The sequence below is a fragment of the Macaca nemestrina genome, chromosome 4 (assembly GCF_043159975.1).
Source record: "Macaca nemestrina isolate mMacNem1 chromosome 4, mMacNem.hap1, whole genome shotgun sequence".
Classification (NCBI taxonomy): Eukaryota; Metazoa; Chordata; class Mammalia; order Primates; family Cercopithecidae; genus Macaca; species Macaca nemestrina.
This window is the reverse complement of record NC_092128.1, coordinates 38,102,501-38,122,076: the sequence shown is the minus strand read 5'-3', so window position 1 is coordinate 38,122,076 and position 19,576 is coordinate 38,102,501. Positions and strand designations below refer to the sequence as shown.

General features: G+C 36.2%; 1 protein-coding gene across 1 annotated transcript in view; it reads left to right on the top strand.

Annotated features, from left to right (window-relative positions):
• The window catches only part of LOC105475343 (inhibitor of growth family member 3), a 30,321-nt gene extending 20,166 nt beyond the window's left edge, over nt 1–10,155 (top strand). The window contains exons 7-12 of the mRNA XM_011730518.2: nt 761–880; nt 1,166–1,323; nt 2,235–2,428; nt 3,603–3,795; nt 6,139–6,177; nt 7,660–10,155. Coding sequence (XP_011728820.1) covers nt 761–880; nt 1,166–1,323; nt 2,235–2,428; nt 3,603–3,795; nt 6,139–6,177; nt 7,660–7,776 — 821 coding nt within the window. The 3' untranslated portion in view covers nt 7,777–10,155. The remainder of the gene's footprint in view (nt 1–760; nt 881–1,165; nt 1,324–2,234; nt 2,429–3,602; nt 3,796–6,138; nt 6,178–7,659) is intronic.
• The last annotated feature ends 9,421 nt before the right edge of the window (nt 10,156–19,576 follow it).

Genomic DNA, 19,576 nt, shown 5'->3' with positions numbered 1-19,576 from the left:
GCTAAGCATATATTCTAATAACATGTATTCCCTTCATACTCATACCTGATTCTCCTTAGGGAGCTAAGCATATATTCTAATAACATATATTCCCTTCATACACATACCTGATTCTCCTTAGGGAGCTAAGCGTATATTGTAATAACATATATTCCCTTCATACACATACCTGATTCTCCTTAGGGAACTTTTCAACTGAGAATTCTCCTTAGGGAACTTTTCAACTGAGCCAAACAATAAACTATTTTGTAATAGGCCCTTTGTCTTTTTTATCCTTGCTTCTCCAGTGCTTAACCTAATGTTTGGCGTATAATTAAGTCTGAATGGTTGGTAAGTCAGTGAGTGGATGAATTGTTAGTCAGATGACTGCTGGCTAGTTGATACAGTCAAAAAATGACTGTATCAGTGCTTCTTTTGACACATCAATTTGGTGGGAAAAGATAGTTGACTGAACACTATTCTAAGTGGTAGATGATGTTTTGAAAACAAAGTTTCCCTCACATTGTATGTGAGCCCATGGTGTATCTTGAGTTATCTTTAGTACTTCGCTACTGAAGTTTTTTAAATGGTGGAGAAGTCTACTCTTAATAAACATGTGACACAGAGTTCTACTTGTCCTGGCTTCTGAGGAAGCATCATGTTCTGTATTTTATGAGGAACCCAGATCATACTGTTTCACATTATAGCTGGATATAAGTATTATGCCTTGTCCATAGTTCTCTAAAATTTAAAAACACGTGAATTCTTTATTTATATTTAGAAAGGAAATATAATCCAACTTCTCACCATACGACAACAGATCATATTCCTGAAAAGAAGTTTAAATCTGAAGCTCTTCTATCCACCCTTACGTCAGATGCCTCTAAGGAAAATACACTAGGTAAGTTAATTTTCTTAAATACAATTGCTTTGTTTGTTTGTGTTGGAATAAGGGGAAATAAAATCTTTCAGGATTAATGAATCATACAGTTTCTCTACCTGGTTAAAGTATACATATTGAGAAAGAAGAAAAAGGAAAACCAGATACATTATTCAGTTGACTTAATGTACAAGTGACATGACAAATTTTAATAATTTTATGTCTGTGTTGGGAAATAATGTAATTTAGACTCACTGACATTATGTTCTCTGCAACTATTTTTATTTCTTTTTTACATCTACACAGGTTGTCGAAATAATAATTCCACAGCCTCTTCTAACAATGCCTACAATGTGAATTCCTCCCAACCTCTGGGATCCTATAACATTGGCTCGTTATCTACAGGAACTGGTGCAGGGGCAATTACCATGGCAGCTGCTCAAGCAGTTCAGGCAACAGCTCAGGTAAAAAGTAAAGGGTTTAGAGACAAAATGTTACATTTTGTCGGAATCATTGGAAACCTAATAGAAATAACTGGATGTGAACAAATAGTTTTCTAACATTGTATAGTTTCATTTTTAAGTCATGGGTTCATGGTATCTGAAATTTTATTTAATGAAATAATACAGAGGAATTACCTGATTGATAATGAAAACTAAAAAATAGGTTTATCATGCAGATTATATGCAGACCCTTCTCACAATAACTGCTCATGTTGCCCGTGTTCTTGACTGCTGTCCACAGCACGTGCTAGCATAGTTCTTTGTTCCTTCTGCCAGTTCCACGGCTTCCTATGTAGCCTTGGACTTAGGTCATCTTGAGTTTGTTCACTTCTGTATAGTTTGTCTGTATTCCAAATTAAGAAGTCGCCCATCACATAGTTTATATTCTAACTGTAAAATCTTATTTTAAATCTTTTCGTAAAAAAGGTTAGGCCGGGCTCAGTGACTCACACTTGTAATCCCAGCTCTTTGGGAGGCCGAGGCAGGTGGATCACTTGAGGTCAGGAGTTCAAAACTAGCCTGGTCAACATGGTAAAACCCCATCTCTACTAAAAATACAAAAAAATTAGCTGGGTGGATGGTGGGTGCCTGTAATCCCAGCTACTCGGGAGGCTATGCAGGAGAATTGCTTGAACCTGAGAGGTGGAGGTTGCAGTGAGCCAAAATCATACCACTAGACTCCAGCCTAAGTGACAGATTGAAACTCCACCTCAAAAAAAAAAAAAACACTTAAAGGCCAGCGATGAAAATAATAGTTTAAACAATATAAATTAATATTTGATAAACCAAAATAAAACTATAATTTGTAACACTTGAAAAAGAAAATCTACATATTTACATATATTGATGCTGTCAATGAATGTCTATTTAAGATGAAGGAGGGACGAAGAACATCAAGTTTAAAAGCCAGTTATGAAGCATTTAAGAATAATGACTTTCAGCTGGGAAAAGAATTTTCAATGGCCAGGGAAACAGTTGGCTATTCATCATCTTCGGCACTTATGACAACATTAACACAGAATGCCAGTTCATCAGCAGCGGACTCACGGAGTGGTCGAAAGAGCAAGTAAGTTTTATTGGTACAGTAGCCCTACCCCTTTACTGGGCGCTTGGTCTGCTTGATACCTCAGCCAAGCCTCTCCGTGTTAAAGGCAGAATATAACGGCTTAAAATGAACCTTGCAGAGGTGGGGAGACATGGAGTTTTCATTTTATAGTGCCATACTTTGAAGGGGTCAAGTCTTTAAAAAGTATTAGAGTTGTTTTTAAGTTTTCTAGAGTCTTAAATTGAGTCTGTTAATAGATGACTTCCATTTATCTTCTTTTATTCATTAAGATAAATCATTTTATGGAACTACTTTTCATTTATTACCCTTTATTTTGCCATGTATGTCAAGGTAAATTAATGCAAAGCAAATTATATCCTGGTGATTTTTTTTTTTTTTAAACAAGATTGTTCATTTTGATGAAGAGTAAGCAAAGCATCTTAATTCTTAGTCTTGGGCCCCAAAAATGAATGGTATGAAAATATCCCTAGATTTTGTATATGAGACTTGGGAACATTTTATAAGCTTTGAATATGAAAACTTAATAGCATTTATCACTGTCAATCCCAGGTAACTGAATATCCTGGATGTTTACACATAATGAAAGTTCAAATGCTAGGCCAAAATAATTAGTTACCTAGTAGTTATATTTTCTGTATTTTTAAATATGTTATATTTTTTGTGAATTAATCCCTAAAAGAATGATCAATATGAAATAACCACGACAGAAATGTCAAACATCTTAAAAATTAATTCATCTTAATGGTGCAAGTTTAATATAATTTCTTATGATAAAGTTCTATACTTGTAGAATTAAAATAGCATATGGCTTAGCAATAAATTACTTGTGAATTTTCAGTCCTGGTTCCCTGCCATACTCGTGGTAGGTATTCACCCATCAATTGATGGTTATAACCACTTTTATCACATGGTTTTGTGTATATGTGCTTTAGCTTTTGATGAAGAGTATTCAGTTTACTTAAAAATACAAATAATGTCTCTGTAAAGTAGCCAAAATTTATATTAATTCTTCACAGTACTACCTATAATTTAAGTCATTCGTAAATCCAGATTACTTTAGCTTAGACTTTAATTTATACATTTGATGTCATTTCATTTTATACTATTTATTAAGGAGTTATTCTCTGGTAACTTCTGGATGGTGAGCAAATAAAACTTATACTATTTTTTTCAGAAACAACAACAAGTCTTCAAGCCAACAGTCATCATCTTCCTCCTCCTCTTCTTCTTTATCATCGTGTTCTTCATCATCAACTGTTGTACAAGAAATCTCTCAACAAACAACTGTAGTGCCAGAATCTGATTCAAACAGTCAGGTTGATTGGACTTACGACCCAAATGAACCTCGATACTGCATCTGTAATCAGGTAAAAGTCTGGTATATGTCTATAAAAGTATAATCTGAATAAACTGGAAGAAAGAGAACTATTTCATTTTTAAGCATTTTTAAAAACTCACTAAAATACCCCTGCTTTGTTTGTATACTTTTCTCTCCCTTCTTACAAAAGTGACATTTGCTGTAAATACTGAGTATAAAGAAAAATGTTACCCATAATCCCCTAACCCTCAGATACAACCTGTAACTAAACATTTTTGATGTACCACTACCATATACCTCACGTGCACATTGGCTGCCTTAATAAAATTGAACAGACTGGGTAGCTTAAACAACAGAAAATTATTTTCTCACAGGTATGAAGGCTGGGAAGTCCAAGATCAAGGTGTCCACTGACTCAGTTCTGGAGGAGGGCTCTCTTCCTAGATGCAGACTGCTGCCTTCTCACTGGGTCCTTACATGATAATGAGGGAGAAAAAGAATGCTGTGGTGTCTCTTCTTGTAAGGGCACCAGCCTTTTCAGAGTAGGACCCCACTCTATGACTTCGTTTAACCTTTACCACCTCCTCATAGGCCCTGTGTCCAATTGCAGTCACGTTGGGGGTTAGGGCTTCAACATATGAATTTTGAGACGTAAGCATGCATTTCATAACACATATATATGCAGATAATGCACACACGTGTGTGTATGTAAGTTTGTCAGTAGGAACCACAGTGTATACCTTCTTGATGCTGGCTTTTTTCTCTAAATCAGGTATTTAGAGAAATTTTTCTTTAAAATCATGTTTGTAATCTTCACATAGTTGTCTCTTATACCATCCACTATAGTTTTTTTAACCAATTCCTAGCTATAGATTATTTTAGTGGTTTTAATTTGTTTGAAATTAGGGATAATATTACGATAGGCATTTTTTAAATGGAATCCATTTTGCACATCTGATTTTTTGGATAATCTTTTAGCAATAAAATTAGGCATAAATATTTGACAGACTACCAAAATATATTTTCTAGAAATTTATTACCAAAAACTAATGAACATACCTGTTTACTAAATGCTGTCCAACAACTGGATATTATTTTCTTTTAAAACCTAAGCACCAATTTGATAGTTTTATGTCACAGTTGTTTTAAATACACTAATATTAAAGTTGGACATCTTTTGACCATTTTTGTTTTTCACATTATGAATTGACATCTAATAGTATTGGCTGATTTTCCTATTGTTTTTATTATGTACTTTAAATATTTGCTTGATTTAGTTATTTTTAATAATTCTAAAATTTTGATTTTTTGTAGTTATGACTGTTAATCTTTTTTTTTATGAAGCAAGCCATGGATTATATACTTAGAAGGGCTTTCTCTTTGGCTCTTCTTTCCATAAAAATTTGTCTTGTATAATATTTTCTCCTAGTTTTTATGTGATTTTGTCTAGTTCTTTGCATGCTTCAGTTTCTTCACATTTAAGTCTTAGTCTATCAGCAGATTATTTTGTCTAACAGTGTGAGTTACCATTCCGATTTTTAAAAATTTTAACAATTTGTTAGCTGTTCTACTATCACCTGATAAACATTTTTCAGCACAAATGGTTAAGGAAAGCATATCCTGTATTCTCACAACAAAAGTAGATTACTTGCAAAAGAACAAAATCAGACTGAACCTAGAGTTTTCCTCTGTAACACTGAAAAACTAGAAGGTGATGAAATATTTCTGTAGAGCTTTTAGGGAAAAATTAAGAGCCCCCAAAAAACTTGATATTCAAAGAAGTTATTTCTATGCATAGGACCATGTAAATATATTTTCACTCATGCAGAGAATCAGAAGGTATGCCATCTAGTTAATCCTGTCTGAAAAATTATTCAGTCCACTGAGAACTTCAGTGAACTCAACAATTAGCAAGTTACACCCTAAAGTGCTGGTGATGAACAGCAAAAGCAAAATGAGAAAGGACATAAAATAGAGAAGTTTAGAAGTTTCAAGGAAGTGGACTATTAATTGCAAAAATACAGATGACCTAATGTGACCCAAGAAGTAAAAACTTTCAGTAAGTAAATAATCAAGAAAGAAACTGAAAATTTTTACAATAAGAACTACCCAGAAAGATGACTCCTTCATCCGGGTGATTTATATGGCAAGTTCTTCCAGACTTCTGAAGGGCAGATAATTCTTGTGCATTTCTTCCCACCCTTGCCCCGTGCTGCCATGAGTATTGCCCCATGAGTATTTCAGGAAAAAACTAATTATACCTTGATTCTCAGTGTGATTGTATATTCAGTGTATTTCCCTCTATTTTCCAGCAGTATCATAAACAGTTAATTGGGATTTAGGTGTTTGTTACATAGTCATAATAAAGATATTTCAATTTTTTTTTAACTAGGTATCTTATGGTGAGATGGTGGGATGTGATAACCAAGATGTAAGTATTAAATTTTTCTATTTAGGAATGAAAAAAATCACAGGTTGTCATTACTTGAATATTTGTCTTATTTGCTGTATGGCTTGGTCTAAGAAAACAGGTTTGCAGGTATATTAATTATGTTATGCTAATGCTAAAATATTCCTCTTCAAAATAGGGTAATGTCCCTTAATGTGTTCCCTATTTTAATTTTTAAAGCTAATTTTATGGTTTTCTGTGCAGATGGTTTGTCTCAGAAGTGTTATGTTGTATGAAAATTATAAATATCCTCCTTTCCCTTTGCTAAAAAATACTGTGTTTACTAGAATCCGGTTCATTTATCACATTGAAGAAATGGAATTTTAAAACAATTCATTCTTTCAGGCTGCACCATGCTAAAGTGAAGGGTGGGATAATTGAGGATCTAATGTGAGATTATCTTCCTCTCATGAGTATATTTTTTACTGTACTGTGCAGGTGTCAGCTGATAAGAGCCACCTCTGATCTAAAAAGTAAAGGAAATTTGAAAGGAAGGAATTCCTGGTTTTTAGGAGACTTAATTTCAGTTAGAGATATGTATTTTTATTCAATACTGAGAATATTGTTGTCTAGTAATTTTGACTCCCTCCTTATTTAGTAGTGACAGGATCCTAAGATTAACAAGAGTTTTAAATTTGTAAAACAATCTGAAGATTGAGGGGGTTGGCTAGGTGCATTAAAATGTGTACTTTTCCTAGACCTGATAGGGTCACAGCAACATGCTCACGTAGATGGGGACAGACCCTCCTTCTATTTCCCTATGTAGAATCCCTTGTAGGCTGTTTGTGGTTATTGCAAAAACAGTATTGCCCAACCATTTCAAGAATATCACTGTAAACTCTTCTGGCACAGTTAGTGAAAACGATGAATGAGATTTCTGTGAGTACCAGCATCATGCTTCTCTGATTCTTCTTATTCCCAGTTGTGCTCTTTAGAGTGCTAAGACTTTCCTTGAAAGAGTTTTCTGCTTAATATGTTTCAGAGAGGAATACTTTTTCTCTACATTTCTAGGAATAGAAACACCCAGGTAGAAAATCCAGGGAGTAAGACATAAATTAATGTCTTTAATTACAATCAGCTTATTCTGCTTTATGAGACAGCAAATAAGGCTATTACATAAAATCTTAAGATATATTTACCTTCTACATAGAAGACTCATCTCACTTCTTTTTGCCCTTTAAAGTTGAAAATTAGTGGATTTTCATTCATTAGGATGATGGGACTAGATTACATGGACCTCAGGATTCTTGAAGATGCGTAATATTTTGTGCCTTCATTTCCTTATTCCTGAAGCTTGTCGTTTAGTCTAAATGATGTCTAAATAATCTAGATCTAAAAATTCTGATGTTACACATCCAATTATTGTTAAATTAAATAGATTATTCAGTCTCCTGAGCATATTTTAATATACTCTCTTGCCTTCAGAAGTACTGATAACTTGTTTTTTTGCAATTTTGCCTCTAGTGCCCTATAGAATGGTTCCATTATGGCTGCGTTGGATTGACAGAGGCACCAAAAGGCAAATGGTACTGTCCACAGTGCACTGCTGCAATGAAGAGAAGAGGCAGCAGACACAAATAAAGGTGGTTCTTTTGTTTGAGGAAGAAATAAACTTCAGCTGAACATTTTATATAGGACTTTAAAAAGAAGAGAAGAGAAAGAGGAAACAATGCATTTCCAGGCAACCACTTAAAGGATTTACATAGACAATCCTATAAGATCTTGAACTTGAATTTTATGGGTTGTATTTTAATAATGTAAGTAAATTATTTATGCACTCCTGGTGTGCTATGAATATTATTCCAGTTAGCCTTGGATTATTTCAGTGGCCAACATATGCAGACATTTGTACTCCTCAACCATTTTCTCAAAGTAATGGGCATTCTATGATTTAGACTTCAAGGAATTCCAATGATGAAGATTTTAAGGAAAATATTTTATATTCAACAGGTATATTCTGCTGCATGTACTGTACTCCAGAGCTGTTATGTAACACTGTATATAAATGGTTGCAAAAAAAACAAAAAAATAAGTCAGTGCTTCTAAAAAGAATTTAAGATAATGGTTTTTAAAATGCCTTTATAATAAGCTTTGTTTCTTTGTGAAACTAATTCAGCAGGCTGAAGGAAATGGTTCATGTGATAAAGTGGGCTGGTATCCTCTAGAGTACCTGGGTACATAAACAGAAACTCCTGTAGGTGAAAAGTAATTTGTGCCATTAGTCTTTCTATGTTTCTGCATCCAGATAGAGTGCAGTTCATGAGGGAGGGGGCGGGGGACTGAAGGGGCAAGGGCGTTAAAGTGATACATTTTTATACCAAATGTGTTTATTTTTTTGTGCAAGTAATCCTTAAAATTGCAATTGTATTAGGTGTTAAAATAAAGTTTTTAAAAAATTACTTGTATTTATACTTTACATACTTAATAATGAAAATTTCTGAATTCCAATTAACTCTCAACTTTCATAATCTAAAAAGAATCAGAGGCCCAGGACACAGAATACTGTGTAATCTGTGATGTCTTTAATAATGTTTAGAATTTGTGATATGAGAATACAGGAAAGATATTTTTAATGTAAATTTGAAATGCCAATGTATTTTTTTTTTAGCACATCTTCTGGCTTTTCCTTCAGTCTAAAAGACATGAAAGAAGTGTAAGTACAGCAGTTAAAATGAAAATAATGGTTATGGGTGTTTTGACTAGAGGCAATGTATCCAAATAGAGTGAAGAGACCCCCCCCTGGTTGGGAGCTTCAAATTCAGCTATTTTCGATTCTGCCACTTACTGATACAACAGTTAATTCAAATTTTGTGTTGCTCTGGGCCTTATTGCACCAGGGTGATGCTGGCTACAGAATAGGTCTTATTCTATAGGTGCTATTTAAATTATAAATTTGCATAGTGGAGGTTTTATTTAAAGTATAATATCGAGTCTGGTCTATAGAAAAATCCTTAACTTTTAAGATACTTAATACATCATATATCTTTTATATTGAAACGTACGGGGTCCATCAGATTTCTGCTTTAATTAAACCACTTACGAGCTTCTTAGAACTTATTCAGATAACAGTGTAAAATCTATGCAGTGCTACCCAAAGGGTGTGAGGTAGATAGGGGATTTCAAAGGTCTCTTCCACCTTTGAGATCCCATGATTCTGAGCTGCCACAGTCTGATTATACAACTCTGCCAGCCCCCTAAACAAGTTAGGTTCATTTGTGGGTACTCATGATTTCATAATATCGTGATTATCACCATTTCATGATACTCAATATTTTGAGATTTTATAACCCTTTAAGAAGTGATAAATAATGTAGTATTCAATTCGTTTATCAACGTATATTGCCTGGAAATACTCACATGTATCATTTACATCCTCTATATATTGTGACTGTTCCAACCTCATTCATTTTATAGAATTGGTCAAAAGAAAAAGCCTTATGCACAGCCTTATTTGAAAAGAAAGTTCTTTGTCTGAATCAGGAACATCCTGTTTTCCAGCTGCTACATCCCCTTTCAGTGTGTGAATTCCACTCCTTACCAAATCACTTAGAAAACACTTTGACAGGTTTTAAACTTAAACACTGAATATTTTATGAAGCATGCATAAAGAAAGAAACCAAAATTTGGTGCAGGTATTTAGTCATGGGTAGAACCTGTTAATATCTGAATCATATATAATGGGCCCAAACATGGAACTACCTCATCGCCCCCCCAAAAATGTAGCCAACTATTAATATTCTTTGTGACATTTACACCAAGCAGCAAAGTAAGTATTTCTGGTATTATAAAGTAAACATTCAAATTCTCTTTTGTACAAAACTCATGTAACAGTTGGTGGGACAAAATATCCAAATGTGGGTTCAGAGTTCATAGGTGGTGAAAACTGAGGCCTTACTGCTGTGGAGTGTATATCAAAATGTTCGTGGTGACACATTTGAAGCAATAAATGGCTTAATTAAATGCCAAAATGAGGCTGAGTGTTTGATCAGCATACAATCATTCTTTTCTAGGGCAGTTTATATTTTTTTGCTCTCTTCTCCTTTAAAGCAAATTCCACGTTTTAGGTTTTTAACCATTTTAAGTTTGTGCAATGTTAGTGCCCTTTGTCCTTAGACTTTAGAAATGGTCTTATTGACCTAATTAATTATTTTAATCTTGTGCAAATAAATGTCTAACAAACTTGGGTTATAAAGGGGTAAGATACTCTTTAATGAGTAGACATTGCAGTGGTTTCCCCCTCAGCTCGCACAGATAAAAATACATTTAGTTTTTAGCAGATGGGTTTTAAGAGAAAAAAAGACCCTCAACAATATTATTTAACTTTACAAATATTAAGCACCTAGATGCTGAGAATATACATACGAAGGTATTATATGTGTGTGGGGGGAGTTGGTGGGGGCAGACATGTTAAATGTGATATCTTGATAAATGCTATAATGGATATACAAAGCACTGGGAGAACACTGGGAGGCAGGGAAATTGATTACTGAAGTAATCAAGAAGACTTAACAAAGCAGCTAGCATTTGAACTGAGTCCTAAAGACAGATGTAGTAGAGATGGCGTTCAAGGCAGAAGAGACTCTTCAAGGCCACATGCATTCTGGAACTTAAGGCAGTCTGGAAAGAGTGGCCATGAGGCAGGTAGGCAGTGTCAGGGAAAGAAGCCAAAAGACAGCAAGAGTCTATTCATGAAGAGCCGGAGTTGTTTGTCATAGGAGTCTAGGGTAACATTTATGTATTGTTGTTTAACTATAGTTATGATCATTTTAACAGTTCAATGAAATCACTGATTTAAGTATGTTCCCTTATTAAGATTATAAAGTAGGGATGACTTAAAATTAGTTAGTCTGTAACTTGGAAAATGTTAAATTTAGGTGGATCTTTCCCTTGATTTTTGAAAGACAAATTAAAATTGCTAGTCAAGATTTTTAGATTTCCTTATTTTTATTATTTAGATAATAAAATCAAAACTGCTCAACCGGTTTATAGTTTCTGATCCAGGATCTTAATATTCATGATCTGATTCTGCTACAGAGAAATAAAGTTTAAAGTGATTTAAAGATGAACTAACCAGATTTCTGGGTTTTTTGAGTGAGGGTCTCACTCTGTCACCAAGGTTGGAGCACAGTGACACAATTATAGCTCACTGCTGCCTCTGCCTCCTGGGCTCAAGCGATCCTCCTGCCTCAGCCTCCCAAGTAGCTGCGAGGACAGGCTTGCACCACCAATGCCTGGCTAATTTTTATATTTTTTGTAGAGACGGGTTCTCAGTTGCCCAGGCTAGTCTTGAACTCCTGGCCTTAAGTGTGTGTGCCCAGGCTAGTCTTGAACTCCTGGCCTTAACTAGCTGTTTTTTGGCTTTTTATTGTTGTTGTTTGTTGGTTGGTTGGTTTTTGAGGTGGAGTCTCGCTCTGTTGCCCAGGCTGGAGTGCAGTGGCATGATCCTGGCTCACTGCAACCTCCGCCTCCCAGGGTCAAACAATTCTCCTGCCTCAGTCTCCTGAGTGTCTGGGATTACAGGCATGTGCCACCATGCCCAGCTAATTTTTGTATTTTTAGTAGAGATAAGGTTTCACCATGCTGGCCAGGCTGGTCTTGAACTCCTGACCTTGTGATCTGCCCGCCTTGGCCTCTCAAAGTGCTGGGATTACAGGTGTGAGCCACTGTGCCTAGCCAGCTGTTTCTGTTTTAAGCAGTAAGTCACTTACACCTTCTAAGTCTGTGTTTTAACTAATAGATTGTTAGATGCCTATGCGTTATTAAAATATTCATTTGAAAGCAATTTAATAATTTCTTAATAAACTCTCCAGAGCCGTATAATTCAGTTTTTAGTTAATCAGGTACCACTTTTAACTTTCTTCACTGTTAAAGGAAATTACAGAGGAAAACATTATAATCATTTATCTTTCTGCTGCTTATTAAAAGTTGAAGATTTGATGGCACTTATTGCCAGTGTGGGATGTGAGAGTGTGGCTGTGTGTGTCTGTTGATGTGTGGTTTATTCACTTTCTCCACCTCTACCTGCCTACGTTAATTAATACGAATAGCTCTCCTGAGGAAGGTATATACTAGTATGCTGCTAGTCTTTGAGGACGGACTAATTGAAAACATTTACAGGTTTCATATCAGTTGTAGGAAAAATTAGTGGTCATATATTAATTATTTTTTTGAGTTTTTCTTGCTTTATTCTTTTTTATATATATACTTTAAGTTCTAGGGTACATGTGTACAACGTGCAGGTTTGTTGCATAGGTATACGTGTGCCATGATCGTGTGCTGCACCCATTAACTCGTCATTTACATCAGGTATATCTCCTAATGCTATCCCTCCCCTCTATCCCCACCCCACAACAGGCCCCGGTGTGTGTCGTTCCCTTTCCTATGTCCAAGTGTCCTCGTTCAGTTCCCACCTATGAGTGAGAACATGTGGTGTTTGGTTTTTCATCCTTGCGATAGTTTGCTGAGAATACTGGTTGCATTGTTAAATCTGCTCCAGTACGGGAACCCTCCATTCTGATACGTTAAAATAAGAACAATTGTAACAGGTGTCAGGTTACTTTAAAAAGCTGTGTAAGTCAAATGTAATGCCCCATACATTTGAGTCGAGCATAAATATGAGGCAATCCATTAGAATGATTTCACTAATATTATAACTAGTTTTAATATTTAAACTATTTGGTCTTAATAAAACTAATTATAATATTAGTAAAATCATTCTAATGGATTGCCTTATATTTATGCTCAGGTAAATATGAGGTATTAGTAAAATCTAATTCTAATGGGATATGACCTCTCTGGTATATATCCCATTAGAGTTTATCAAAGTTTACGATTATATCCTTGAAGTATTTGTGTATTTATCTTAATATGGTCATTCATTTTTTTTCTTGAATGCTTTGAGGAACTGGCTGTAAAGATAATTTTTGTGGGTTTCCCAAATGTGCCAAAACACATTTTCACTTTACCAGTGGTCACGGTGCATAAATGTTTTTAAAAGAGTGATCTGTTGAAAAAAAGAAAAAAAAAAGGTTATATATTGTTAGAGATCATATGGTTTAGATTAGATATAGAAGTAACCTTTTGACTTATGTGGTGGAATGTGACCAAAGGGCTATACTCAGTCAAAGAATGTTTCCTTCTTACCCAGCCAGATTAGCTACATGAATGCCAGCATTCATTGAAGTGATGAGACAAAACCTTCCTCTCTCCCATCCACATCACACACATCAATTTTCAGATAATCAAATGACACTTACATAAAAGTTTTAAAATACCTTTTATTTTCTGAAAATGGAAATGACTGTTTGAATTGTGATTACATTGAAAAAAGAAAGCAAGAAAAGGGAAAAGAAAACAAGCTAAATTATGTGGTTATTTTGAGACATTTAAAAAAATGTATACAGTTTCCAAAGAATCTTGTTTTGCAGGTTTACAGAGAAGACACATGAGACTCTTCATGGAGAACGTTGTTTGAGCTGTCATACAACAAATGAAAGTTAAATGTTTTATATATTATTGAACTGATTCAAACAGAAATTCTGGTTCCATACCAAGGTATAAATTTATGTCCTGAAGAAAGTAATGAAAAAAAATAGTATAATTCATTGCGTTAAATATTTACCCAATGAAATGTTTACCTCACCCCTCCCACCCGCCCTCATTTTACATGTGTGCTCACTAATTGAAGTCATTCTACCTGTCTCTCTTTTAGAATGTGTGTATACATATATACAGATATATTTCTATATCTGTATATATAATCTTTTAGAGGATACAAACTTCAAAGACAAATTTGAGAGGCTTAAAGGAAATTATATGCCCAAAGTTACATTTGTTTGGGGAAGCATAATTACACATTCGGGAAATGGCTAAAATTCTAAGGAAGTTAATCATGTCATTGCCATAAGTTACTATTGTAACTTAAGTAACAGACAAATTTCAGGCAGCCATATGTAAAAAAATGTGCAACAACTATTTGTTCAGTTAATTTTGAGTTTCTTCACCTTAGCACTTTAAATAAATTCTTATTTTTATAGGTTTTGGTGGTACACATGCAGTTTTGTTACATGACTCTATTGCATAGTGGTGAAGTCTGGGCTTTTAGTGTATCTGTTGCACAAATAGTGAACATTGTACCCAATAGGTAATTTTTCAACCCTCAGTACTCCTCCACGCCACCCTCCTTTTGGACTCTCCAATATCTGTTATTCCACTGTCTGTCTGTCCATGGTGTAGCCATTGTTTAGCTCCTACTTATAAGTAGAGAACATGTGGTATTTGATGTCTTATTTCACTTAGGAAAATGCCCTCCAGTTCCATTCATATTTCAGAATGAAATAAATGTACAAAAGACATTTATTTCATTCTTTTTTTATGGCTGAATAGTACTCCTATGGTGTGGGGGTGTGTGTGTGTGTGTGTGTGTGTGTATTACATTTTTTAAATCCGATCCACAGTTGATGGACATTTAGATTGATTCCATATCTTTGCTATTGTGACTAGTGTTGCAATAAACATATGAGTACAGGTATCTTTTTGACTAATTGTGTCTCCTGTCCAATCAATCAGGCCTGATGGCCTGACCCTGTTTAACTTTCTGAGATCAGATGAGATCAGGTGTGTTCAGGGTGGTATGACTGTTAGATTGATATAATGATGCCTTTTCCTTTGGGAAGATACCCAGTATGGGATTGCTGGATCCAATGGTAGTTCTGTTTTTAGTTCTTTGAGAAATATCCATAGGGTTTTTCATGGAGGTTGTATTAATTTACTTTCCCACCAGCAGTGTATAGTTTTCCCTGTTCTGTCTGCATCTTCACCAACATCTTTTGTTTTTCTATTTTTTGTTTTGTTGTTGTTTTGTCTTAGAATCTCCCTCTGATGCTCAGGCTGTAGTGGATCTCAGCTCACTACAACCTTCACCTCCTGGGTTTAAGCAATTCTCGTGCCTCAGCCACCTGAGTAGCTGGTATTACAGGCATGCACCACCATTCCCAGCTAATTTCTGTATTTTTAATAGAGATGCAGTTTCGCCATGTTGGCCAGGCTGATCTGAAACTCCTGGGCTCAACTGCCTCGGCCTCCCAAAGTGCTGGGATTACAGGCATGAATCACCATGTTCGGCCATCTTTTGTTTTTTGACTTTTTGCCATTCTGACTGCTGTAAGATGGTATCTCACTGTGGTTTTAATTTGCATTTCTCTGGTTAGTGATGTCGATTTTTTCATATGTTTTTTTTGGCCACTTGTATGTCTTCTTTTGAAAAGCGTTCATGCTCTTTCCCCACGTTTTAATGGGGTTATTTGTGTTTTCTCGTTGAGTTGTTTGAGTTCCTTGTAGATTCTGGATCTTAGCTCTTTGTTGGATCATAGTTTGCAAATACTTTCTCCCACTTCCAGGTTGTCTGTTTGTTGACTATTTCTTTTGCTGCCCAGCGTCAGCACTTTCAACATTTTGTGCCGGATGATTCTTTGTTGTGGGGGCTGTACTGTACATTGGAGGGTGCATTTCGCAGCACTCCTGGCCTCTGTACACTAGGAGTCGGTAGCAACTCCGCCTCTGCCTTACCACCCCCTGCCAGTTGTGACAACCAAAAACATCTCTAGAATTACCCCCCCAAATGTCTCCTGTTTGGGGGGACACAATTGCCTCTACTTAGTTAAATGTTACCATCATGTGAAACCTTGTGGAAAAATTGAAATAATAATGGAAAATATTTGAATTTATGATGTGTAGAATTCTATAAATATAAATTTTTTAAACAATCACTTGCCAAGGGTGCTGGATGCTCCCAGGGGATGGAGGTGAGTAAAATCTTCCATCATAAGCAGTTTATATGGCAAAGGATTATAAGTACAGTAGTAACTAAAATACAGCACAAATGTAATGAAAATCATTCTGGTACTGGCGCAAGCAAATTCAAAATTTCTATGAAAAAGAGTCAGTTGTGAAAAATAAAGTGAGCAGTTGAAAACTGTGGAGAACTGAAAGTGTGTCTGTCCCATTTAAAACAGGCAGCACCGAGCGTTAGCCTAGGGGAGCTCTGGGTGGTTTATATGCTCAGAAGCACAGGTCTGATGTACCATCTAACATCCAAAGCATTTAGTTTGGAGGATTTGGTCTATCTGGACTCTTTGCTCATCTAGAAACTTACAAAGAGATTGACAAACAAAAACTAAGGAAGGAATAGTAGCAAAATGAAGAATTTTCACTGTGGCATTTTACTTTCATGTGTAAATTGGACAAATGCTGTGCACGAGGGGAGTCCTGCACATTCTTCCTATCACCCTTTGACACAATTCCTGGACCTTTGCCATAGCCTGCTATCACCCTTCACAGCCTAGGGTGGTTTTAGGACCACTGAAAACGAAGAGGGAAATCTTCATTTTAAAAAAAATGCACAGAGAGCTTCATAAAAGATTCAGGTGTCTTAAATTGAAGTCCGTAGTCTGTACAAAAGTTACACTGTATGTATACATAACCTTGTGGAATAATACATCATCAGACGTATTTGCATATACCTTAATTGAATACAGCATGTATCTCCTAAGGGACAGTGAAGGACTCTAAAACAGGAATCTGACATTTCACATAGATTTTAAAATTAAATCTTACATGTGTTTTGCACTAAAGAGAATAAGCACATGCATTTGACTCATGCTGTTCTTTTCCCACCTATAAAACAGAGGAGATTTTGCGTTCTGGGTTTACAATAGAAGGTAATGGTAACATAATATTCTCAGATAATTGGAGACAATGGTCACCCTACCCTGAAAACTACCATATCTTCACTAATAAATCTGGGAAAGAAATTTTTTGGATTCCTACTGTCTGCAGATGAAGGCTAAATAAACTGTTAAACTTGGAAATGATAGCCCTCCTTGATCTGTAGCTAACACTCTTTTTTTCGGCTCTGTCTCAGTGGTCTCCTACTAAGACATAAGACCTTTATTTTCCCTCTTGCAGGAGTTGAAATCTTTGCGACTTGTTAGGGCCCAGTCGAGAAGTGGCTACGTTTTTCTTATCACCTCTCAAAAGATGTGAACTCCTTATTTTGATTCTCCATGGTTCTTGGAATATATCCATCTTAGTTGTGGCTGGGACTGCTATCTGTTTATCGGCCTTATTTCCTTTTCCTCCTGGGCATGTAGCTAGACCTCATTTCACAACTCCATTTCCATTAGATGGGTCCATGTGAGTAGGCTCTGGACAATAGAATATGGCACAAGAGATATATGCCAATTTGAAGCTTGACCCATAAAAAACCTCCCACAAAATTCACCATGCCCTTTCTCATCCATTGTCTGCTGATGGGAGGCAGAGGATCCCAGTGAGTATCCAAGATTCTAGGTTATGGAAAGTCACCAGGTGGAAGGACCTTAGGTACCAAATGTCTTAGAGAAAACTGACAAACACTTAAAAATGATGTGAGTGAGAAATGAGCTCTTATTGTATCAAGCCAATGAAATTTTACGGTTATTTGTTGCAGCAGTTATCATGCTGTGACCCATTCATCAGTGTGTTTCTTATATTTCAGTTGTTCATAGTATTTGCCGTATGTCTTCTGTTTTACCCAGCACCTAGGGTGATGTTTCTGCATAGTAGAGAATCAATGTGTCATTCAAGGTTTAAAAACATCATCTTAAGTTCATAGCTTATGGGACAAGTTCTAGAGTCAGCATTAGATAAGAGGTGATAGGAGCTGAGAAGAGGGCTGTCAAACTTTCTAAGGAAGAAGTGCTGGAAGGTTAGAGACCAGGCATTGCTGATAAGACTTCCAGCACTTAATTCATGACTTCGCTGCTAGTAACTACAGCTGGATTTTACCTTATCATAGTCAGATAATATCTTGAAAGGGAAAGGCTGTTCCCTGCAGAAAAGCAACAGAGCCCAGAATCTGAAGACAGAGAGGAAATCCCTGTCAAAATGTATCCCTAAAAGCATACATTTTCGTAGCCTAGGGTGACCTTTGAGGTCATCAGTTGATCCCTGAAACCCCTGTTTTATGAGAAAGATGGGACTCAGAGGGGTAGAGAAATATATTACTTTCCCAAAGTTCCGAATCCAACACTGGAATTTTATGTTAAGAATACTTTTATTCCCTAGTTTAAAAAAATAAAATTTAAAAAATACCTCCTTCAAACAATTATTTGAGTGCATACTTTCCTCTTACCTCCACTCCATACCAAAGACCAAATGAAATGTGTGGGAAGGGAGCATATATTTTGTGTTGGAGAGGTTTGGGGAGAGAGATTGTTCTGTTTTGTCCAAGCTCGAAATGATAGGATCCTGAAAGGTCCGTTAATCTATTGTCCCAGATTAATCTGCTTAAATACAGGCCCTTGAATACTGAAATTATTTAGTGTAAAGTATACTTTATGAAATTATGTGCACAAAAGCATTTAGTCTGAAACACTGTCAGAATCTACAGCCTCATGGTTCTAGTGAATATTTACCCTCTCACCTCATCCCTAAACTAACTTGTTCTCTGTCTTTATTATTCCCTGTTTTTTTGTTTTGTTTTGTTGTTTTTGAGACAGGGTCTCACTCTGTTGTTCAGGCTGGAGCGCAGTGGCACAATCATGGCTCACTGTAGCTTTGACCTCCCCGGGCTCAGGTGATCCTCCTACCTCAGCCTCTTGAGTAGCTAGGACCATAGGCACACACCAACATGCTCGGGTAATTTTTGTAGTTTTTTGCAGAGATGGAGTTTCGCCATGTTACCCAGCCTGGTCTCAAACTCCTGGGCTCAAGTGATCCTCCCGCCTTGGCCTCCCAAAGTGCTAGGATTATAGGTGTGCGACATCACAACTGGCCTCATTCACTCTGACTCCTTCAGGCTCTATCATTCTATTCAAATGTGTGTAACCTATGGCTCAGGTATAAATACCTCCCAGGTAGAGTCTCCACATGCTGCTTTCATGCCACCCTTGCCCTCATCCTCCCAAACGAGCATCTGCTGGTGGGTGCACTTCTGTCTCAAAGAGGGAAGGAAAGAGAACTAAGAGCTCATGTTTGCTTTTGGTGTTCCACGGGGCTCATTATTTGATAATTATCTTTTTATGTGTCTGACACCACATCACCCATTAGCTCAGTGAGGACGGAGCACAGCCTCAGGATTCAAACCTTAGCAGACATGCATTCAGCATTCATTTATCCTACAAATACTCACAGAATGCTTAGTTGCTTTCCGTATATTATCTCATCTAGTTGTACCAACAACACTTTAAAGGAAACATTAATATCCTTATTTCACGAATGAGGAAAGCTGAGACTTCGGTCAAACCACTTGTTTAAGAACAGCTGATAAAAGGCAGTGCCATGAATCGTATCCAGATTGGGTTTACTCTAAAATCAGATGCTTGTGGATCGCCTTAGTCTA